Source organism: Anthonomus grandis, chromosome 8, assembly GCF_022605725.1.
Source record: "Anthonomus grandis grandis chromosome 8, icAntGran1.3, whole genome shotgun sequence".
NCBI classification, from domain to species: domain Eukaryota; kingdom Metazoa; phylum Arthropoda; class Insecta; order Coleoptera; family Curculionidae; genus Anthonomus; species Anthonomus grandis.
The window spans coordinates 21,442,316-21,467,554 of NC_065553.1; the positions used below are offsets into that span (position 1 = coordinate 21,442,316).

At 32.6% G+C, this 25,239-nt stretch overlaps 2 protein-coding genes across 2 annotated transcripts; both read left to right on the forward strand.

Annotated features, from left to right (window-relative positions):
- The first annotated feature begins 1,410 nt into the window (after positions 1 to 1,410).
- Positions 1,411 to 2,360, forward strand: LOC126739686 (protein TSSC4). The gene is made up of 3 exons (XM_050445481.1): positions 1,411 to 1,731; positions 1,780 to 1,994; positions 2,047 to 2,360. The coding sequence occupies exons 1-3, from the start codon at positions 1,487 to 1,489 to the stop codon at positions 2,217 to 2,219; spliced, it is 633 nt and encodes a 210-aa protein (XP_050301438.1). The 5' UTR covers positions 1,411 to 1,486; the 3' UTR covers positions 2,220 to 2,360.
- Positions 2,361 to 3,579: 1,219 nt separating this feature from the next.
- On the forward strand, positions 3,580 to 24,510 carry LOC126739677 (protein disulfide-isomerase). Its single transcript, XM_050445464.1, has 6 exons — positions 3,580 to 3,825; positions 12,633 to 12,830; positions 15,447 to 15,718; positions 19,664 to 20,143; positions 23,511 to 23,633; positions 23,748 to 24,510. The coding sequence occupies exons 1-6, from the start codon at positions 3,672 to 3,674 to the stop codon at positions 24,009 to 24,011; spliced, it is 1,491 nt and encodes a 496-aa protein (XP_050301421.1). The 5' UTR covers positions 3,580 to 3,671; the 3' UTR covers positions 24,012 to 24,510.
- The last annotated feature ends 729 nt before the right edge of the window (positions 24,511 to 25,239 follow it).

Consider the following 25,239-nt stretch of genomic DNA (forward strand, 5'->3'; position numbering starts at 1 on the left):
TACAATTTTTCAGCGCACCTCTAGCGAATATCTGAAGGGGTTGGGAGGGTTGTTTTTAACATTAAAATTAAGGGAAAATCTTCCGCTATTACATATTTTCAATTTAGGGTGAAACAATTTTAGGGTTCGATAAAAACATTTTTTTAATTATTAGAGTCCAAATATTACAATTTTTCTTCGCACCTCTAGCGAATATCTGAAGGGGGTGTGGGGGTCGTTTTTGGTATTAAAATTAAGGGAAAATCTTCCGCTATCACATATCTTTGATTTAGGGTGAAACAATTTTAGGGTTCGATAAAAACATTTTTTTAATTATTAGAGTCCAAGTATTACAATTTTTCTTCGCACCTCTAGCGAATATCTGAAGAAGGTGTGGAGGTTGTTTTTGGTATTAGAATTAAGAGAAAATCTTCTGCTATGACATATCTTTAATTTGTGGTGAAACAATTTTAGGGTTCGATAAAAACATTTTTTTTATTATCAGACTCCAAGTATTACAATTTTTCAGCGCACCTCTAGCAAATATCTGAAGGGGTTGGGGGGGTTGTTTTTGGTATTAAAATTAAGGGAAAATATTCCGCTATCACATATCTTTAATTTAGGGTGAAACAATTTTAGGGTTCGATAAAAACATTTTTTTTATTATCAGACTCCAAATATTACAATTTTTCTTTGCACCTCTAGCGAATATCTGAAGGAGGTGTGGAGGTTGTTTTTGGTATTAAAATTAAGGGAAAATCTTCCGTTATCACATATCTTTAATTTAGGGTGAAACAGTTTTAGGATTCGATAAAAACATTTTTTTTATTAATAGAGTCCAAAAATTTTACATTTTTCAGCTAACTTCGAGCGAATATCTGAAGGGGGTGAAGTGATTGTTTTTGGTATTAAAATTAGGGCAAAATCTTCTGCTATTACATATCTTCAATTTAGGGTGAAACAATTAAAAATTTAGTAATTTAGAGAAATAAAATTTAAAAAAAACCCTTGCATAATCATATATTGTATAGTTGCAATTTTATTACTAATATAATATGTATTCCAATTTCTGTGACGTTCTGGTTCCTGTCGTAACTTTAAATGTATATATGTTATTACCACGGTATAAAAAAAACTGCATTATAAGGGACTTTCAAGAAATATTTTTATCTTTTACTACACCTTTTCAGATGTGAAATGGTGTAGTAAAAGATAAACAGAATCTATTTGGATTGTTTGCCATTTTGGTAAATAAATTAAACAAATTTTCTTAAAGCTTTTAATCCCAAAGGCAAAACTTAAAGTAAAAATCCATAAAAACAAATTTGTTTGCTTTAATACTGCTGTACCCGACGCCACTGGACGTTCGGGTGACATCGGCTTTTTTCAGCTAACTTTTTGGTAGCTAACTTCACACCGCTCAATATTGAAATAAATCAGCTGGCAACTCAAAACATTTGTAACTAAATGTTAGTGTTTTTGGGGCTTGGACAAATATTTTAAAGAAATGAGTAGTTTTAATTTAAATTCTGGTAATACGGAGTTTAATGACCGACAAAAAAAGGTTTTTGACCAATTACTGGTGTTAGAAAATAACCGAAAGAGTTTACCGTCAGAGGAAAGCAATAGGAATGACCAAAGACCCAACAGGGACAACAGAAGGGCCCAAAAAAGTGAAACTAAACACTTTAGGGGCAAAGAAAGTATGTTTAAAAGACCGCAAAATCCCGCACCTAGAAACTACATCAACAAGTAAGAAATCCTTAGTTTAAAATGGATATTCTTAAGATACCCTTTCAGGATACCAGACTTTAAAAAAAACCCTCATAAGTGGACCAAATATTCCCTGGAGGACGTCCAGGATGTCACAGAGGAAAGTAACACGAAATCTGCCATGGATTTCTTAAAACAATTGGCAGAAAGACGGAAAGCCGAACAAGGCATAATTGAAGAGCCAAAACTCACTGAACTTCCAAGCAAGATTGTCTTTAATACACATATAAAAACAAGAAAAGGTTAGTGATTTTTTTTTTAATGTATAACCAGTATTCTATTAAAAGTTTTTAGACACAGCACAGGAGGATCAAGATAATAAAATGTCATTCTCAAGTTCAAAGCTCATAATGCCAGAGTATGTTATAGGACAAAATGCCGTTAAGAAAAGCAAGAGTAGTAAGAAAAATAAACCGGAGAAGGGAGTGGAACTGAAACTGGATCATTTAAGTTACGAGGATGAATAGTTTTAAGGCAATTTTGTATGTATATAGTTGTCACGATATATGGCTTTAGATTAAAAATGTAATATTTATAATATGAGTTATATGACGTAATTATGTTGTGATTCATGAAGAAATTAAAATAAAAAAAAGTTGGCTGAAGGATAGGGATGTTTTTGTAAGCTTGACAACCTTGGCTTAAAAAATAAATTCAAATCCTTCCTTTTACAGGCGAGTTAGGGTTCATCCTTATAGATTATAATAGAAAAAACGACATATTATATTTTGTGAAGTATCTACTGAGTATTGCATAGCAAAATTAAGCTTTTTAAAAGCTTATAAAAATGTCTTGACAAAATTAAGCTTCATAAAAATGTGTAATGAGTAAACGCCGCAAAAATAATGTTTTTGAAGTATCCGGTCATATCCAGCAACCAAATTGAGAACGCAGCATATGTCGTTTATTGGCGACCTATTTATAGTCCGCGCTCGCTGCTATTTAATCTATATAATGCCCCTAACTCCTAAAGTTACCAAGGAATTTTAATAAATTTTGTTCAGAGAGTAACAATGAATAAATAAAACGATTCATGGTGGTTAAAAACCTGTACAAAGTAAGTTTTTTTTGGGAAAATTGAATGTTAGAGAATAGTAAAAGACTTCCAAAAGTCTTAAAGAACCTAAATAAAACTTTGATACATAATTTATAATAAATATCTAAACGGACTTGAGATGGTTGCAACCAAGTTATTGGGAATTATAGGCGCGGAATAATGTAAATTGGGAAACGACATATGTTGCGTTTTCTATTTTGTTTTAGTGGCGATATTAGATCTTTGCAAGATGGAACACTCTTGTCTTTGTCAGATAAATATACTTTCCAATAATCCTAAAGAGAGATGACAAATCGTTGAATTATGTTTTGTTCATTAATAGCATCCCTGAGTATGTATGTATCCCTACGTAAACATCACACTAAATAAGGATAGCTTAATTACAAGAATGTGCACAAGACGAAGATGCGTATGTAATCTCTGAATACACCAATAAAATGTCCTTATATACCACCACGTGATCATATAGCAACCAATAAAAAAACCACACGACCAATGCCACGTTGATGTCAAGGGTTAACGTTGTTCGATATAACGGTTATGTTGTGAAGTAGAAAAGAAGGTAAGAACAGTTAAATGCATGCCAGAGAGAGATGGAGCGTGAACGAATACATGGTGTACTGATCTAACAGCTTATAGACCAGTAGGACCAATCACCTATCTATCTCACTCTGGTTTGCACAAACCGACAAAGACCTACGTACTCCTAAACATTCAAAAAACCAATCGTAGTCCCGCATCTTGAATCTTTGACATTTCGGCGAATTCAGGGATATATCGTAAATTGATCGTGTCATTTCTTTTCGTAACGGGTTGTCGCGAGGGCAGGTCCACGCATTAAAATCAAAGAAAGAAAAAAAAGATGAGATTTTTCGAAATATTCTCGTTGTTTTTCGTGCTGGGGGCGTTCTCCTTGGCCGAGGAGGAAATCAAAAGTGAGGAGGGCGTGCTCGTATTGACCAAAGACAACTTCGAGCAAGCCACCACCGAAAACGAGTTCATCCTGGTGGAATTTTGTAAGTATGTGTGGGCAGAAATTTTTACCCATTTTTCCCATTTATAAGATCTTACGAGGCAATCTTATTAGTTTTGATTCAGTAATTAGTTGCCGGTTTATTGCTTAATATTTTACCGTTTGCCGCAGTTTGTTGACGTCTTGACACATCAACATTTCACCACTTCCTCTTCTGTTTTCCATTATAATTATTAAGTCAATTATTAGGTGCTTAAGCCCTATTATTATTATTATCACAATACCACAAAAATCTAATTTTATCTTTTACAATTTTTGCTAAACCTAGAGGGATGCCTCAGCATCAATAATTCCTTTTTATGTTTTATGTTCAAACAGCTCAAAGTCCTAATTAGGAATCACTGCAATAGTGCAGTATTAGCAAAAATGGTGTATGGGCTTTAAGATACCATATTTTTTCTTTTATTTAATAACATATGGGACCATTTAACAGATAAAAATAGTAAAATTTAGAGTTTCATTTTAGAACTTACAAGTTGTTGTAGTAGCACAGTAAACAGTTTGATGCAAAAAATCAAATATATTATCTAAACCCCTTGGCAAAATTAGACTCCAATTGAACCATTTATTATTATGCATGTCACATAGCAATAGTTTTCATGTGTTTTGATGACAAGTCAAAATCACAAGGGCTTTTTGTATATGCTCAGTTGAGAAACCTGTAATACCTAAACTGTACTTTTTTTAAATATTATTTAAGCTGATTTCTAGATTAGATTAGATTATATTTTGAAGAGTCATGTCCATATTTCTGTGACAAATGTAAAAAAATGACAATTTCCATTCTTCATGAAGAGATTTTATACCCATATACAGTGCGAACGTAAAGGTTGGAATAAATTCATTTAAAATTCAGGGATATGTTAAAAAAAAAAACGCTCGGACATGTCGATTTTTATTTTTAACTGCGGGCTTTCTTACTATAATTTTATGTATAGCCTTTTATTGTGTTCAATCGTCAATGGTCGAGTTTAGGTATAGGAAATGGTATATGAAGTGTACTTAGAGTTTGATGTAGAACCTAAATCTAAAATAAAAAATAGGTGTTATGCATTTAAAAAAATTACGTTGATGACCGTAACTTATTTTTGGGTCACCCTGTATACATAAAATTATAGTAAGAAAATGTGCTATATTACGTAAGACAACAAAATCTTGTGTACAAGCATCCTAAAAACTAAAAAAATCCAAATTCACTTTAAATTTCAAACAAACATAACATCTAAAACACGTTACCATAAAATCTACACACATTACCAAAATTAATCATAACAAAACAGATTGAGAAAAAAAAAGCATCTTTTTGATAAATTTCATTAAAAAATAAGTAAAGCTGTCAATAAAAGAATTTCAGTCAGAATTTAGAATTTAGAAGAAGTAAATTAAATTATTTAACAGGAAACAAAACTAAAACACTAAAATGATGTCAGAGCACAGGTTAAAAGGTATCATTACAAAAATCGTCAAGGCTATAATATGCCCTGGATAATAAAAGTAATTTTAATTCCTTTTTGAAGTAAGAAAACCCGCAGTTAAAAATAAAAATCGACATGTCCGAGCGTTTTTTTTTGAACATACCCCTGAATTTTAAATGAATTTATTCCAACCTTTACGTTCGCACTGTATATTGAGTGGTTCTCAGTTGCTAGACAAGACAGTGAAGGATTTGGGCATTGAAGTAGATAAGAAGCTCACATTCAACCAGCATATAGCACAGGTCACTAGTTCAGCCTTAAAATCCCTCGGGTTTATAGTAAGGTCCACTTCTCAATTTAAGAATATATCCAGCTTGACTGTATTGTACAATTCATTAGTAAAGTCTAAATTAATGTATGGCTCTATGTTGTGGTTCCCCATCTATGATGTTCAAGTTAACAGACTGGAGTATGTACAGCGCAGATTCTTAAAGTTACTTTCTTTTAAGTTGGATGGAGTATATCCAGTAAGAGGTGTGGAACAGGAGTACCTGCTGAATAGATTCAACTATTTGTCACTAAAGCAAAATACTATTCTCTCTAGTCAGATATTTTTATATAAACTTTGCAATAATAAAATTCATTGTTCTGAGCTCTAGAGAGGCTACCTCTATTTGTTCCTCCTGCCAATACAAGGAGGCACCATATATTTTATCCCTCTCTTAACTTAACAAATCTGTCCAGCAAAGCTCCACTGTGCCGTGCTTGTACATGGTATAATCAGATGAATGCTATAGATGTCGACATCTTTAGCAGCACTGAATATGTTTTTAAAAAAAGGATGTGTTCCTCTCTTAATTTGAATGATACCTGATTATTTTTCTGTGATTGTTATCATTTGGTTAGTGTGTCTTATGTTCTTACAATTATGCTATTGTTTTAAATTTTAAATTTTGTTATCACTCTATATTGGATCTTATATTTGAATTTGAATTCTGGAGTTTTGTTTATAAGGTGAAGGTAAAAAAAGGTCTTATTTCTCCAGAAAATTCCTATTTTTATTTTGTGACTACCAGTTTTGGGATTACAAAAGTTATCGCATCATCAGGTTGCAGAATAAAAGTCAAAAAGGAGGGAGGGGTAGGGTAAATGCATTAGGTCCCAATACACACACTCACTTATTATTATAAAAGAACTAAGGTACTTCCATTAGTTAAAAAGAAAATTGTCACATATACTATGGCTAAGAGATAGTAAATATACATTTCTTTAAAAATTTCCAAATTTTTTTTTAAAATACAAATACACTTTTAAAAAGTTTCTTTAAAAAAATACAAAATACCGGGTAGTCCAGTGATAAAAACTCCAGTGTAATTTGAATTGCAGATTGTTGTTACAATAAATAGAAAATCGGGGGCTCTAGCAGTTAGAAAGATAGGAAAAATGAACAAATTTGACACAATTTTAAGTTTGATTTCAAATTTTAACAAAAATTTTGTCAAATTTTAACATAAGCCAAAAATTAGGGAGGAGGGGAGGTTAAAAGAACATTGGACAATTACTAGTCAATTAATATTTTAATCAGATTATTTTCAAGGAAATCAATCCTGATGAAAAGTGATTTATTTTACTTTTGCCTTGTTAAAAAATCTTTGTATTTCTAAAAGCCCTAGGTTATTTAGGTTGATGTGGTCTTGTACTCTGTGTAAAATTACATGGTTATGGTTTTATTGTATGTTTGAACTATGTCTGGTTTCCATAATGTTTAGCAAATAATGACTCAGGATTATTTTGCCTAATGCACCTATTATGTGCACTAAACCTGATCTTCAAGTTATGCTTGGTTTGACCCACTTAAAAACAACCACACTCAAAATGAAGTTTATAAATGCCTTTGCAGTTTAAATGATCTGTTCTTATTATCCTTATTATTAACCAAAAGCCCACCTAAGTTATGTTTAGTTCTAAAAGCAATATCAACATTAACAGAGGGAAGAACCCTGTGTATTTTATATGAAACAGCCCCATTATATGTTAGGGAAAAATATTTTATTTTGGGTTGATTGTCTAAAACCATTTGACTATTAGGAATATAGGCGTTTTTGGATGGATTACTCAATAGAATTTTATTTTGTTCATTCCTTTATCATTTTATTCACTAATTTAGGGTTGAAGTTATGTGTAACGGCTATTTGTCTAACAATAGACAACTCCCTCTCTCTACCTTCAGCTGACACTTTTATGGACTACTTTGAATCTAATAACATTCTAAATAATAACTGATGATAGTATTTTACTGTGGAGTATCAATCTCTAAATGATTTCATGTCTCTTATTAAATATCATCCATCCATAAATTACACTAGAAACAGAAACTAATAAATCAATCACCTTCTTAGATCAATGTATTTAAAAACAAATTATAGACATGTTTTTGAAATTTATAGGAAATGTAGTCACACTGGAACAATTATCCATTGTGAGTCACTCCACCCATATTCACATAGGGTAGCCTCCTTAAATAGATATGTGAATAGAGCTTTGGAGATTGATGTCGGAATCAAAGTTAAATTTGTTTCCTTTCATATCTTGTAATTGTATACTATTTTTATTAGCATTGTAGTTTTTTTATTGACAATTCCTATACATTGATGATGTCGATGGAAACAACTGATTTGATTTAGTATACATTTCAAAAAAAATATTTAAATAGAGCTTAAATTAAATTTCACTTATTCTTCATGTTGTCCTAAGAGTATTACAGTAATAATCAAAGTTAAAATAAGATTTATTGTTTAGAAACACAAAATGGTTATAACAATGTTATTATAAAAATACCAGTAAAAGAAAACAACAAAAATACACTAAAGAAAAAATGCTCTGGGTGCCAAATAAATTTCTTAATATACTTACAGTCAGATCTGCAGTAAAAAAACGTTAACATAAAACTAAACTTATGCAACAATCGAATAACAAGACAGAAAATTTGGTCAGAAAGTATTCCATCAGTGCTGTAATAAATTTTTTCTAATATCAATTTCTTAATTTCTCTTATCCTAAATAAGATATAGTCTTTCTAAGCAACAGTGGAAGATGGTAATGGTAACTGATTTTATGTTATCTTCTTACTGTGGTACATTATACAAGTACAAGTTTTAGATATTGGCAAATTTGTTGTAAATTATGAACCAGTGGAATTCACATTTAATGAGTGAACGATTAAAGAATATTTTTTATACATTAAATAAGCAGTTTCTATAAAAATCAACAGGAGTGTTAATATTTGTAAACTGGTGAAATATGGCTTACAGAATCTATGGCTAGAGAATCTCTGTGGTTAATCCAAGACAAATATCTTGCAGTACAAACACTGAATTGAATAAGTAGGCCAAAGAGTTTTCCCAAAAACAAGCAGCATGTCTTAGGTGTGAGTCAACCAAAGCATAATAAAAGCATCCTTGGCCACTTTTGTATTTAAGCAGTTTCCAATCACTCTGATTGCAAAACAAGCTGATTACAACCTAGAGCACACCTGCCCAATATGTTTGTAAAATTTCAACCTACCATTGATAATCATTCCCAAAAATGTATTTGAATTTATTAAAATTTATAATATTTGTCTTTGAATGTTTCAAAGACAATAAATTACAGTCGCACGCACCTTCTTTTAACATTTGCTAAATCCTGGTTAATCATTTCCACAAGAATAGTGGTATCCTTGCTATGCCAAAGAAATCCAAGTCAAATTTTCAGATTCTTGGAGGGTGTGTATCTATCTATGAACTCCAAGGAGGCTGCAGCAGAGGTGTTCTGTGTGGCTTTTAATTGTGTGGATCATGGAATACTGCTGTCAAACCTTGATTTTTATGGATATAGGGGAATGGCTTTGAGGTGGTTGAACTCATACCTGTCTGGTCCCACCCAGAGGGTGTTTGCATCTGAATTTTCTTCAGGGATAGCACACCTTAAATGTCAGTGTTAGGTGCTATTTTATTTTTATTATATCGCTCCGTTTATAGAAGAACGACATAACTCAAAAAACTGCATTGTGTAGATAAATTATAAAAACAATTCATAATCTAACCTATTATTTATGTGAAAGACCCTCACAACTTGCACTTCATAACATTACCGACAGATGGCACAAGTGTCGTTTTACACTTCATCAGATTAACTGATCGGTTATGCCGAAGAACGACAGTTCTTACTTAATTCGCAAGAGAGACTGTCCGTTTGGTCCTAATTTTGTGGAAGAACGTTGCGCTGGCCAGCAAAAAAACAAGTACATAATTTTTATGTATATGTATGCTCTAAGAAAGTATCCTAATATTAGATCCATGTCATAAATTCTTTGTAACGGGACATACGCAAAATAAGGAGGATTGTGCACATTTTGTAATAGAATGGCATGTAAAGCGTTACTTAAAATCAAGCCTAATATATTTACCTAACGAGTACATAACTTTAATTCAAACTGCAAAAAAGAATGGTAAGTCTTTTCAAGTAAAGGATCTAAGGTTTGAGGATTTTTTTGATTTAAAACATTTAAATGGAAGGATTGGACATTTCGTTGGAAATGATCCACTTACAGTAAGAAATTTCAGAAATGACGATCAAAGCAGTTCGAGGTAAGAGTAACGTAATATCACAGACTCTTGAACCCACATACAAGTCTAAAATAAAAATTAGTGAACGTAAGCTGTCAGCTCTTCAAGATTTAGTAAATGAGGCAGGCATTCCATCATGTTATGCAGATTTTTACAATAACCTATAATAAGTGCTATTTACTGTTTGTATCCTTATTATAAGTTTTGTACTGCCTTAATACAAAAAACGACAAAGATTGTTTTTTATTTCAAATTTATTTCAGCGTCACAATATTAAAAAAGTTAAAATATTTTTCTTAAACAAAGTCACAATAAGATATATGACGATAAAGTTAAAATTAAAAAAAAATTAAATAATGCATTTTTTTTTGGAGAAGAAAGACACAAGTGTTCATAAATCATAAATTTCTCAATTCAAGTGTAAATCTCATGTCACTTATTAACCACTATACTTTGAGGTCTAAAATCACAATAAAAGCATTTAATTTGTCTGCAAGGTTAAATTGTTACAAAAGAGTAAAAAATCATTAATCTTTAAACCGGTATTTTGACAAATATTAATTTTTGGGTTATGACGTTCTTCTATAAACGGAGCGATATGTTAATGACTTAAGCTCTCAACCACTGCATGGACCAGTGGTTCAGTTTGCCGATTAGGAATATACTACAATTCTATGGCATAACAAAGATCAAAAAGTAGTTAGATCTCTCGTAGAAGAGGACCTTAACCTACTAGACCAATAACTACTAGTATTGTAAATTCTAGGATTAAGAAGCTTTTAGCACAAGTTTGTAAACTTAGTAAAAAAGTAAATAAAGTATATTTTGGCTTTTAACTTTGACTTGACTAAAAGGCTATTTTTTTAGGTATACCTAAAAAAAAAGTAATATATATATATATTACTGCAAATAAGTCATTTTTTTTAAGCAGTTTAAGTAATTTCTTCTATTTTCCATGCAGTTAAATAAATTTTTCCCTTTTCCCCTGATGTTTTCAGTTCATTTCTTCAGATAGTAATTATTTTGGCATTATTTAAGGACATTACAAGAAATGTATTTTACTTTATGCTATTTTTCTGTTTCTTACAAGCAGTAATCTCTTCTTTTTCCTGACATAAAATTATACAAAAACATGGCTGATGTAATGCATCACCAAGAAGTCAAATTCAAAAGTGCTTTATTAGTTGAAAAATTACAAATTTTATTGACAAAGCAAGACTGGTTGGTATACAAGTAAACAGAAACCAATAAATACAAAACAGCAAAAGTTAAATTAAACAATACAAAAATTAATCGAAATATAAAGATTAAAAAAATACAAACATTAATATTGGGCTTAATTTTACATTAAAGTATATCATATATCATTTTAACGTTACATTAACATGTATATCATCATATGTACATTGATTAAATAAATAAAAAAAAAATCACAATTTAAGCAAAATTAAGTCAAATATTAAAGTGCATTGTGGTAGAATTCTTCCATACGCCCTACCCAATAGTAAAATGCTAAGTAAGTGCCAAAAGGTCTTTAAGGAATTCAGGATTTTCAGATACGGGTAAATAGTTGAACACTTCCCTGCTTTCATATACAAGTGACTTTTTACCAGTGCAAATCTTGGCAGTTTCAGTCATCTCTAAACCTGATGCCGCAGTGCAAGCCAGTTACCTGGAGGGTAGTGGGTAGCCAGGCGCTAAGCAACCCTCCAAGTAACCCGCGAGGTATGTTTCCGACAAACGATTTTAACCAGCCGCACTGCGAGCCCCCACCAACTTAAGCAGCGTAGCAACTCGCCAAGCAAGCCGAAGCCACTTGAGTATCAATCATGATGGATATTTTCAACCAGGCGCGAGGTAGTGTTTTGTCGCAAAATAGAGGAAAAATTAATTGCGGCTGTTTTTAAACGCAAAGCTATATGAGACCCAGCAGACGAATTAAGGAAAAACTCAAAAATCAAGGGGCATGATTTTAAAGTCACTCACGGGCGCTACAATTTACGACTGAACTTGATTAAATTGGTCATTGTAATAATATTACAAATCTAATTAAATAATTTTTCATCGAATTGGTGCGCATAAGGTATATTACTCTCTACCCATTAACCTTCACCCTCTACCCGTCAAGCTGCTCTCCATCCGTCTATAGTGCGGGCTCAGCTTAAGGCAATATCATCTAATTGTACCAACAATTATGAAGGGAAAAGTTCTATATAGAAGCCTATTTTTGACCATTCGTTCATTGAACATTTTCAATTTCTGGACCATTTTCCATTAATGTACACCCACATTGTTTATTGTTTCTCAACCATTTTTATTAATTTTTTTATACTTATTTGAATATAGCATTAACTTAATGGCAATGTATGTGGGTTATATTCATAAATCTCTAAAATTAAACTATTTTAGGATTGCATAATCAGTTGCTGTAAAATTTTGAATAAATTGAGAAATACATTTTTTTAACAGTAAAAATGTTCAATTAGCATGTAATGATTCCATCACCATTTCTTTATGAAATCCCCAAACAAATATCATTATAAATGGTTAAAAATAAAACTGAACCCAAACACCAGTGAACGGTTGTTTAAAATGAAAGTTTCTTGACCTTTTGCATCGTGTAACGCGTTTTCCATCTGTCTCATCATTAAGCATCATCCTTTCTATGGCATTTAATAGTAGTGTGGGAAGCTTTTGATTTCCCACTCACCTGTTAATTTAGTAAAACTATCTGGCATTGAAAACTTATAGCAAATATTTATTTCAAGATGCCCCATGGTGTGGTCACTGCAAAGCCTTGGCTCCCGAATATGAAAAGGCTGCCCAAACATTAAAAGAAAAAGAATCGGCCATCAAGTTGGGTAAAGTCGATGCCACCGAACAGAATGAATTGGCAGAGAAATTCGGTATTAGGGGATATCCAACCCTTAAGTTCTTCAGGAACGGTTCTCCAATTGATTACAGTGGTAAGTTGATGAAATTAATAAATAAAAGTGATGATGACATTTAATGGCTAGCTAGATTAAAAACTATAGTGTTATCTGTTAAACAGTAGCTGTTTTTGATTATTGGTAATAAAGTTTGAGTCAATGGTGAGTAATCAGTGTTATAAAAAATTGAAATTTTTCAAGTTTATTGAGGTCTACATACAAAATTTATTATCTCAGGTTAAATTGTTAAGCAAAACATTACTGACTAATCGCCTAGCATGGTTTTTTTTTTAAAGATATTTAAAAAATTTACACATAATCATTGTTTTGCGTATTATGTACTTATATGTTTATTTTTATCAATGTAAATGCACTTAGCAATATAGCTATTAGGTGTTTTTTCCTGAAAACCTATACCTTATTATTATTAAAGATTAACACATACATAAAATGTAAAATGAATTTTATGGTTGTAAAGTGATTTTAATGATCTATAAATGTTCTAAGAATAGAATAGTTGCTTCGTCACAATGATTTTCTGGGTAACATACAAGTGAGAGAGCATTATCAATCTGGTCCAAGACCTAAATTAGTTTTTAAGTTTCATAGCCATTTCTAGACTCCCTGAACTTCAATGATTCAATATTCAATTCTATTAATTACATAATATCTAATAAAACAAATTTTACTTCAGGCCCTTAGTGACCTATGTAAGCTATTGTACCTTACTACAATAATATATGAAAGTTTTTGACTTCAGCATTGAATAAAGACAAAATGTGATTATACAACCCTAATCATGACAAATCAGAACTTAAAAAATGAATATACAGGGTGTCAATTTGAAAAAGGTACCACCCTCTATATTTCTGCCCCTGTATAAAATTTGAACATTTCCAAAAATACTTCAAATTTATTTTTGTGGAGGACATTTTTTAGGTTATTTTCAATACAATTGTATCAGCCCCTGGCAAGGGCGGACATAACCTCTAAGATCTTAAATGAAAACGGGGAATGACACCTCATTTTAAAGGTTTTTTAATTATCATTTCAAACATGGTCGACATTTTGATTGAGAAGTTTGCGGAAAAACAAGCAAACATGATAGATTTTCTTAACTAGTACTTGCGTAGTAATCACTTTAGTAACGATTGATAAATTAGTTAAAAAGTTTTCAAAAAAACTCAAAAAAGTCAAGTGTTGTGCGCTCTTAAGTATGTTTTTTTTAAAATGGTGTTTAATCTTGAGCAAAGAAGGAAATTATACGTATTTACGCGGAAAGTCTGAGATGTGCAAGAAAAACGGCAGCATTGTTTAACGAAAGATATCCTAATAGTCAATTAAATCATAAATATGTTTTGAATTTAATTGCTAAGTTTATGGAAATGTCATCGTCGTGTTTTGAATGAAGTTGCACAACTGGATGTTTTAGGCACCTTTAATGCAGAGCCTGTACGTGTAAGTTACATCAATTTCACCCATATAAAATGCAAATTCTTCAACAGCTTTTTGATGACGATTTTGATAAAAGAATTGAGTTTTGTGAAATAATAACTAATTTAATAAATGAAAACCAAAATATTTTACAGAATATTTGCTTTACTGATAAGTGTTAATTTTTTTTACATGGAAATGTCAACAAACAAAATTGTCGCTACTGGATAATGAAAATCGGCGAATTTTTAGATGTCACATGCAGTATCCAGAAAAGATAAATGTTTAGGGTGCTATTCTTGGAAATTTTATTATAAGATCATTATTTAATTAAGAAAATCTAACTAGTGAACCCTACCTTAATCTGCTGGAAGACACAATAGACCCCTTAATAACATCTAGCTTAGAAAATCAAACTGATACACTTCCAACAAGATGGAGCTCCACCACACTATTTTCTTCCTGTTAGAGAGTGGTTAAATGATAAATTTCCTGGCAGATGGATTTGTTGACGGGGAGCAATTAAATGGCCACCACGATCACACGATTTATCACCCTTAGATTTTTTTTATGAGGGCATTTAAAATCAATTGTTTTTAAAACAACCCAGTAATTTGGAGATTTAAAAAGAAGAATCACAGCTGCGTGTAGAGAAATTCAGGCAGAAGTTTTTACAAAATGTTAGAAAGGAATTTTAGAGCAGACTTTATTACTGTTTGGAACAGTATTGACAACATTTTGAACATTTTATAATTTAAGTTACCTATTACCTAACTATAGTTATCTATTTCATTACAATAGTTCGAGGACTGCAGCAATTTGATTGTAAACTAACCTAAAAAATGTCTCCCTCAAAAATAAATTTGACGTGTTTTTGGAAATATTTAAATTTTATACAGGGGCAGAAATATAGAGGGTGGTTGGTACCTTTTCAAATTGACACCTTGTATTTGTAGGTGAAAAACTAATAGCCACTAATACAGTACCCTGTGGAATTCTAAAGGTAACAGAATACTCAAACCTCACTATTGGTGCTATTGATCTTGAATTTAGGACGCAAACCAGGAAGATGCTTATAATCTAGAAAAATTATATAAACTTTTATAATATAAACAAATTCAATTAAAGAGACATTAATATACGATTATTACATTTGCTCACTAATTTCACCTGTAATTCCTGACTTAAAACTAAACATCTTTAATTTTCTTAAAACAGGAGGACGTCAAGCTGACGATATCGTCAACTGGCTCCTGAAGAAAACCGGACCGCCAGCGACCGCTCTACCAACCGTAGAAGACGCCAAGAAATTCCTCGAAGAGCCCAACGTTGCTGTGGTGGGTTTCTTCAAAGATCAGTCCGGCGATTTGGCCAAAGCTTTCCTGGCTGTGGCTTCTGGAATTGACGATATTCCATTCGCTATCACCGACAGCGATGACGTTTTCAACCAGTATGAAGTCAAAGACGGCACCGTTGTACTTTTCAAGAAGGTAATCTTATATTCTAATATATTTGTAAAAATTTATTTTGACGCTATATAGTTGGATAGTTTTTAGAACTAAGCAATAGTACTTTAGTTCTGTTTGAGTTAATAATGTGATTATGTACGGTGCAATACCTCAGGATCGAATTTAAATCATTATTAATATGCTTAGAAGTCATTTCAATATCTTTGGGAAAATAGTTGATCATTTGGGTATTATTCGCGAACTGATATATTATTATTTATTTATTTATTAAGTATCATCAACCCAAGGGCCAATTACAGACAACGACCTATACAGGAAGTCCCATAAATAATCGCTAGACAGTAACACAATAAACAGCCGATTCCCTTTTTTAAAAAAATTAAGTTTTAAATTTGAAATTAAAACTTCAATAAAATTTAAAATTTAACAATCAAAACCCTTGCTCAGGTCATACAAATATAATAATAATAATAATAATAATAATAATAAATATTTTTTATTTGCATAGAAGAAACAAAAAAAAATACAAGTTTACAAAATCTAGCAATAAATTTATGCAAATAAAAGGCCTACAAATTCAGAATTCTGCCATGGCAGATTCTGGTCTTTAACATTGTGGCCCCACACTTCATAAAAAAAATGGTAATTTCAGTAACGCTCATTAACAGTAACACTTAACTAATAACTGATTAAATACAGCTTTTTCTTTAATCATATACCTAATAAACCTACATATAAGAGTTCTAAATTCTAAATTTGACAGTTTAACATCAAGCAAAACAATACACATTGCAAATACCCAAAAAACAGATTAATTTTTTTGTTAAATAACAAAAAATAGAAAAATTATTGCACAATAAATAAATAAATAAATAAATAAAATGATCCCAATACCAAAAATTGTAATAAATTACTTAAGAAAACAACCATTCAAAAAGTTGAAAAAGAAGAACTTAAATTATATACCCTGCTGATTCATTAGATGTACAATCATCCTATTACGAAAAGTATTACAAGAAATTGATAATTGGTCCGGATCCAAATTTAAAGAATTTATTTGATAAGCAAAATTGTAAGAAAATAATCGTTTAAATAACTGTGTTTTATGTCTCGGAATGAGAATAGTATTTCTTCTTAAATTTAAATGGTGTACATCATTTCTAAAAGTTATTTTTTGATAGAAATAGGGCGGACTACGATATATTAAAATTTTATAAAAAAATGTTAAAGAATGAGCAATTCTTCGATTATGCATATTAAGCCATCCAAGTTCGTGAAGTTTATGGGAAATGCGGTTTCTCCTGCGAATGCCAAATATTAGTCCAATGCAAGAGTTTTGGAGCTTTTGCAGTCTACCCCTATCCTCATAATCAAGACACCAGCCATACACTACATCACAGTAATTACATTGTGAAAGGACCAATGAATCACATAAAAGCTTCTTAATATCTTTACTTAAATAGTGTCTATGCAAATAAATTAATTTCAAAGCAAGATATGCCTTTTTAAGAATATTAGACATGTGATGTTTAAAACGAATATTATTATCTACTATAAGGCCCAACCTCTTACATTTGTCAACAACTGGAATTCTTTCGTCCCCCAATTTAATGTTTATACCATTTAAAATATTATTTACATTAGTTCTATTACCTATGAATATTATAGATGACTTCGAAGGATTTAATTTTAATAAATGCTTTGAAGAAACATCACAAATAGCTTGTAAATCCTGATTAATTTTAAAATCTCCTGGTAAAAATTAATAATATAACTGCGTGTCGTCTGCGTAAAAATGATGGGCACAATGCTTTAATTGAAGATAAAATCTAGACGTGTAAATGATAAAAAACAAGGGTCCTAAAATACTACCCTGAGGCACAACACTTTCAACTTCCAAAGGATCAGATAGTTCGTTATCTATTTTAACAGGTTGAATCCGATTATTTAAATAAGAGGTAATTAAATTAATAGCAGCATCAGAAAAACCAATATAATGAAACAAAGACTTTAAAATTGAGTGGCTAACGAAATCAAAAGCTTTAGTATAATCCAACAACACCAGAGCAGAAATCTTACCATCATCCCTAGCCCGAATTACGTCATCAATAACGTCCGCCATAGCCGAAGTACAACTATAATTTGTTCTAATATACAAGGAGATGCTCGCGTTTTTCAAAAGAATCTATTATTTTAGTGAGTAGATTAAGGATCCCAAGAGCTGTGCTCTTCCCCTTTCTAAACCCAAACTGACTATCAGTAAATAGGTTATTGATTTCAAAAAAGTTAGTCAGTTTGTATGCTATGCACCTTTTTATCACTTTTAATTGGCAGCAGTGAAATAGGGCGGTAGTGGGAGATGTCATTTTTGTCACCTTTTTGAAAAATTGGAGTCACAACAGCTTTCTTAAGAAGAGTTTGGAAATGTATTTTCCCTAAAACACAAATTTATTAATTTTGTCAATGGCACTAAAATGATGTTTTTTTATAGTTTTTCTAAGGCGCACACTAAGCTCATTAATATCTCCACTTTTTTTGTTTTTTAGACTGATGAACAAAATTATAGCTAACTTTACCGAATGAAAATACCTCCAGTGGACCAGTCAACTTTTCTAGACTCTCCAGAGGATCCTCATGTTATTTACTACAATATCTTCAGGGTTTATAGGGTGGTGGGTCGGACTTACTAAAATTCCCTCTATGTCCTCTATGACTGTTAACAATGTTCCACATAGTCTTGCCTGGGTCTCCTGAAGATGCAATCAGACTGTCATTGCTTGTTTTTTAGCATTTTTAAAAGCTCTGTTGTAGACTTTTTTAAAGTTCTTTCTCCATTACTAAAAGTATTGTATTTTTTGCCAGAAAGTGTAAGTGATCCCTCATTTTACGGAGGGAATCATTGAACCAAGTTATTTTGGTTGGCTGATTGGTTTTTGAATAGTAGGATTTTTTAGGGAATGACTGCAGGTGTGCATTTTGGATTCTATCAATAAAAATCTCACATTTTCTATAACAGGAGATGTTTTCTGAGATGAAGTCCCATGAGTAAGACTTTACTGTATTATAAAATGTAAAGATGACTTGCTGTGACTAATTGGCCTAAAAGTTTCTTTACTTACAAGTTTTTACTCAGTTTTAAGATTTATATCAAGATTAAGTACCTGGCCTATATGATCAGAAAGATGCATATCCAGTGTCTCACCAATAGCAGTATCCACAGAGAAGTTAATAAAGATATTGTCAAGGCAGGCTTCTCCCTGTGTACCCCCAGAGATCATGGGTGCACATAAAAGTCACCTGCCAAGATCAAACTCCTACTGGCCCCAGGATTATTAAGTATTGAATCTAAGTTTTCTGAAAAGATGTCAAAATGGCCTGAAGGAGACCTATACATTGCTAAAACAAACACATTTACGTTACTTATAAAAAAACATGAAAACTATATATTTTTCTGCAACATCTATATTAAAATTATTTGCAGAAGCTATCAAACCATTTCTAACCAGTATTGCAGTTCCACCTCCTATTGTTTCTTTTCTGGCTGAAAAATTTGCAATATAATAGCCACTAACGCAAAGTTTACTAACTTCAAACTCTGTTAACCAATGTTCGGTAAATGTTCGGTAATTTGTAAATTTCTGGAGAAGTACCATTAATATTGTAAAAATATTCTATAATATCATGATTAAGAGTTATAGACTTAGTGGGTGGAACATTTTTTGTTATTGAATAAGAGTGCATTTGTACTACACCAGTCTACAACATTATCAAAGTTACTTTGCAGACATGAGCAGTTCTCCATGTATCCCATGTATAACTTAAAATCATTAGCCAAAAACTTCAGAGTTATCTCTTGCAGTGCACAGGTTATTAATGACAATCAAAATTTTATACTATTACTATACTATTTATATACTTCATCAATATTTATAAATAGAAAATTAATATTCCGTTTTATTATCGTAGTTCGATGAGGGACAAGTCGCATACGAAGGCGAAGCAAACGAATCGAACCTCAAGAAGTTCATCCAATCCAATTCCCTCCCATTATTGGTCGAATTCAACCACGAAACCGCCCAGAAAATCTTCGGTGGCGAGATCAAGAGTCACCTGCTGCTTTTCTTGAAGAAGGGCGAGGAATCGTTCGAGACCGTCTCGGAGGCCGCCCGTAGTGTCGCCAAACCGTTCAGGGAGCAAGTTTTGTTCGTGACCATCGACACCAACGAGGAGGACCATCAAAGGATCTTGGAGTTCTTTGGTATGAAGGCCGACGAGGCGCCCGCCGCCCGTTTAATTAAACTAGAAGAGGACATGGCCAAGTACAAGCCGGAGAGTGCGGAATTGACCGCCGAGAACTTGCAGAAGTTCGTTCAGGACTTTTTGGACGGTAAATTGAAACAGCACCTGTTGAGCCAGGAGATTCCCGAGGATTGGGACAAACAACCCGTAAGTAGACTTTACTTTATTTTTTTCTTGTGTTTAGGTGTATGTGTTATATTAAATAATAATAATAATAGTAAGTCGTTTATTTGCCACTGTTTACACGATACTATTTAACTGAATTATTTATGACATAAGAGATGTTATTGACATAACTGAGTTATGTCAATAACATCTATTTACAAAAATGTCAAAAAGGAGGCTAAAAAACAGTTTTAAAAAGATACCAGTTTAACCTCCTGTGTAAAGTAAATTACAAAACTCAAAAAGAAAAAACAAAATAATAAGTCCAAACTATCTATAATTATACATATTTACAAAATAATACTATATTACTTGTATCTTATTATCTTATATTCTTCCACACATACGCCATACATACATATATATACAGGGTGTCCAGAAATTACGCGTCTGGATTTCGCTGGGCTTCTATACAATTTTTTCGAAAATTCAAAATTAAGGAAGATATAAAGAAGATTTAACACTGTGTTAAAAAAAATATATTTTTTTAATAACTTTTTTCTGGTGTACTGATTTTCGCCCAATTTTGCATGCATGTTACTAGTGTTTCTTTGTCTTCACCCTATTCATTTGCCGCTAGTCGTCAATAACAAAAGGCTTAAAGACTCGTAGAATTAACGGTTTCAGAGAAAAACGACATTAAACATTTACGTACGTTTAATTAGAAATTTTGATTTTCAAAATTAACAAAGCAAGCCTTGAAAACATACATTGTTAAAGGGTAATTTGTTAAATAAACTAACTATTTACGATAACACACCTAATTTAATTTTAAAAGTAATACTTTCATAAAAAATTTTGTAACCTTTCATTTCAATACATAAATTATTCCTAGAGAGAATCCTAGAGAATATGCCTTCCTTCTGTATATGCCTTTCTTCTATTTCACAATTGTCAATAATCCGTTGTCTCAGCTCTTCCTGGTTATTAACAGAAACCTTGTAAACGAGAGATTTTAGGTAACCCTTAAAAGAAAAAATTCATAGCGTTTAGATCTGGCGATCTGGGAGGCCAGTGCACAAACCCACCGCGTCCAATCTATCTTTCAGGTAGTAATAAAATTTATTCACGGTTGGGTTGGATTTGGTTTAGGTGGGTTGGGTTATTTCATCTACCATCTTTTTCTATCTACCCACCCGAATTACTCGGGGAATAGAAATATAGGCATTCGTAAATCGGGTGACATTCTTTTTCGGAAAGTGGTATTTCAGAAAAAAATTCTGTTAGGCATAACAGTGATCCGAGAAAATTATTTGAATGCGGGAAAGTGGTCGTTCGGGAGAATTCCATTCCTGAAAATGACTGAGAATCTTTCAAACTTATTCAATTCAATTCACGCGTTCTATTTAGTATTAAGTCCTGTGGTATTCTGTGTTTAATGAGATCATTTGCATAGGTTTTCTGTTTCCGTCTCATGAGATGGCATGAAAATGCGAACCTCATGGGATATGTTGTCAAAGACCTTTAAGAGATCAGAAAAGGTTGCTCCTACATGATGTGACTGGAATGGCCATGAATCATCGAATGTCAAATATGACCAAGAGTCGGATTCGACATTTTAGTTCAGTGTTTCATGGTTTTAAAAATTAAGAACCAGTCGGTTAAAGTGAATAATTCGAGCTTTACCGCGCGGCGGCTTTTACATCCTGTTGAAAAAATTGTTTATGACTTCCAGAAATTTGTATGGCTTATCCCAGGATGTTTTGAAGTTTCTCTGACAGACGACCCTTTCGTCTCTTAGGATCGTAAAGCTAAACCATGTTACTGTTGTTATACCTCTCTGATCTTTGGCAATTATATGCGTCCTTCCTCCGTAACCAAATTTCAGGTCGCATGGGAGAAGGAGTTTTCTTCCTATCACTATTGAGGCAGAGACTCTCCTGTGTTTTCTTTCACGGCCGATAGATAAATCTGCAGGAACAAATGAAGAAAGTTATCCCAGTCTCTTTGATGGCTAGAGACTACGTTGGCCAAATTCATGTCCACATTCTGACGACTGCTGGTGTAATGCAGCAGTCCTGGTTTTCTTGATTCCAAGCGTCTAGCAGATGTTCCGGGAACAAGTTGGTCCGAATGTAGCTCCAAAGGTACACCAAATCGGCAGATCCATTCTTTTAGTAAAACATCGGCCACAGTAGAGACTTCCTGGTTTGATACGCCTGATTTCCTGAGGGTACGCCTAAACCCATTTGCTGAAGTAGTTCATCATCACCGTAATCTACTTATTCCCTGCCCCCGATTCGGGAAACGAACCGTCAATCTTACTCCCGCCCTGCTATTGACTCAGTAAAAGTAAAATGGGCCTCATTTTCTCAGTTTTTATTACTCCAAGATATCATCTTGACACACTGGCATGGATTTCCTCTAGCAACTTATGGTCAACAGTCCAAAGCCTTGCTTAGGTTGCAAAATAACACAGACTCAAACTGCAGTCCATTGAATGATTCCCGAAATCCAGTCACAAGATCCAAAATTCTTGACAAAGTTTAAATTCATTTGCGGAGAACCTGTTACCAATCATGTTAGGTGGGATGTGCTTGATTAAATCAGTAACAATGTTAGTAAAGTATTGATTAAATATGTCAGGTGAGATGTTATGTTGAGGTGTTTGGTTTTTTAAGCCTCTTTGAGTATATATATCCCATATGGTTCGAACTTGGTTACTAGAGGAACTAATGGCACTATCGTGCGCTGCGCCCTTGACTCTATGGAGAGCCATTTTATATTGGGATTTAAAGTGCTTGTAACTCTGCTTGTGTGTTCCTATAAATATATCAAATTTGTCATTCACACCTATAGCCTCTGCACTCACAAAGCTCAAGTCATACTCTGATATAATGTTATAGAAATTTGATAATTCAACAATTTGTGCTCTGTGATTTGAAAAACCCATACCCCAGTATTGGCTAGACCGAGCCCATGTTCAATAAATATATTGTCAAGGCATTTATTATTCCTTGTAGGCTCAATTATGGTCTGGTCCAGATTGAAGCTATGAAGGAGGTCAAGGATCTTACCTGTGTTTGGGTCATTCATCTTCAGAAAATTCATCTTCAGAAATTATAATCTTTTAAAACAATGCAACAACATCTGGATTGTACTAACTCTGAAAAAACAAAGACGAATTCATTCAAATAAGTGAAAACACTCTCAAGATCAATTTATTTCAATTTTAAACATGTAAATTAATTTATCTTAAAAACTTTTTTTTTTTAATTCAAATTGAACGTTAGTTTCATACACATTTTATGACATGACATCTGTCGAAAAATTGGTGTGTGCACCGGAAGCACTTAGTGTAAATCCCCTTCTGCTAATACTCATCATTATACGCCGCCATTTTTTCCAGGTCAAAGTCTTAGTAGCTGAAAACTTCAACGCAGTAGCTTTCGACACCAACAAAGACGTCTTGGTGGAGTTCTATGCCCCCTGGTGCGGACATTGCAAACAACTCGCTCCAATCTACGATACCGTAAGTACCTAATCAAACTTCCAAAAAAAAATAAGGTTTTTATGTCTAACAAATATGAATTAAAACAAAACGAAATTGATAGTGATGCAGAAAATATAGATTATACAATTTTAGGTCGGCGAACACTTCAAAGATAACGAGAATGTGGTGATTGCTAAAATGGACGCGACCGCCAACGAACTGGAAACCATCAAAGTCACCTCCTATCCGACTCTGAAGATGTTCAAGAAGGAAACCAACGAAATCGTGAACTACGACGGCCCGAGAACGTTCGACGGTCTGGTCAAGTTTGTCGAGTCCGGCGGTCAAACTGAATATCCAGAAGAGGCGTCCGAAAGCGAGGACAGCGACGGAAAACCCAGCAAAGATGAACTGTAAATCCAGAATTTCTTAATTATTTAAAATCCTCTTAGTACGTTAAGTTACTTTAAAAGAAAAAAGTATATTTTGTAAAATAATGTAATGCGCATGTTGAAATAGCATGTTCTCCAACTCCAAATTTGTGGCATTTATGAGGTCGAGTGAACGTTTTTCTTTTTGTGCTTAAAAACCCGATTTGTGGCTCCCGATATTAGTGATCTTAAAGTTGTTTATAGTAACATCCATTTCAAGGGGGCTCAGATCGGGTTAATCATAGTATCTCTATTAATAAACTGTTTAACTATAGAGTTTTAAGGTTGTTTTGAGACTGTTCTTTGTATGTATTTTTTTTAAATAAATTTTATAGTAGTTCAGGGTTGTCTTACAAAGTGAGATCTGTGTTGGATCTATTACTGGTTTTAGGTTATTACGCACAGTATGTTGGAACCTGTATATATGGAATTAATAAGTTCGTGTATTTTGTTATTTGGAAATATATGAAATTGTGAAAGGAAAATAGGGTTTTATTTATTAGGGTGTGACGGCTCTCCCAAATAAAAACCTTAATATTTTCGGAAGTAATCATATATTTGCAAATAAGTTTACATTATTCAATAATAATAATAATAAGTAATATTACTTCTACGCTCCTAAGCCTTTAACTGAAACAACTGTACACAAACTAAAACAAAAACAGAACTCTTACCGAGAAGATTTACCCTTAATTATTCATTATTACGGTTCTCAGTGCCGGTAAACCCCACTTTCAGCTGCCACTAAAGCCTCTTCTTTTCTATTGCTTATCCTGGGGGGTACAAATGGAGTTTACCGGACCGAGAAACTAATCTCTACGTATAACAATCATTATTAAATAAAGCCTTTTTTCCTTATATTCTTAATTTTTACATCTCTATCGTCTATAGGAGAAGAAAGACGTCTCCATCTATTCTAGGTTTAAATCTATTGCATTCTGTGTGTACATCTAGATTTGTCCTGAGGAAATTTGTATTACTTTATGAATTATTTTAAGATTGCATTGTGTTATGTATACTGCCGGACAAAAGTAGGAAATATATGCTGTTTTCAGTTCAATGGACTCTATAATCACATTTCTCCTTAATAAAATCGTTATTTTGGTGCTCCATCACATTCCAGGACCAGAAGCACAGAAGTAGCTATTAGCCATAATTACAAGATTTATTTGTTTTAGTGAAATTAGTGGTACTTGCTTGATGTAGGAATATAT

Excerpts from the sequence above, each read along its gene's own strand:
- LOC126739677 (XM_050445464.1), top strand. The coding sequence starts at position 3,672 with ATGAGATTTTTCGAAATATTCTCGTTGTTTTTCGTGCTGGGGGCGTTC. Across the intron at positions 3,826-12,632 it reads GTTCATCCTGGTGGAATTTT|ATGCCCCATGGTGTGGTCAC; the intron begins GTAAGTATGTGT and ends ATTTATTTCAAG. Across the intron at positions 20,144-23,510 it reads AGGATTGGGACAAACAACCC|GTCAAAGTCTTAGTAGCTGA; the intron begins GTAAGTAGACTT and ends CATTTTTTCCAG.
- LOC126739686 (XM_050445481.1), top strand. The coding sequence starts at position 1,487 with ATGAGTAGTTTTAATTTAAATTCTGGTAATACGGAGTTTAATGACCGA. Across the intron at positions 1,732-1,779 it reads CCTAGAAACTACATCAACAA|GATACCAGACTTTAAAAAAA; the intron begins GTAAGAAATCCT and ends ATACCCTTTCAG. Across the intron at positions 1,995-2,046 it reads ACATATAAAAACAAGAAAAG|ACACAGCACAGGAGGATCAA; the intron begins GTTAGTGATTTT and ends AAAAGTTTTTAG.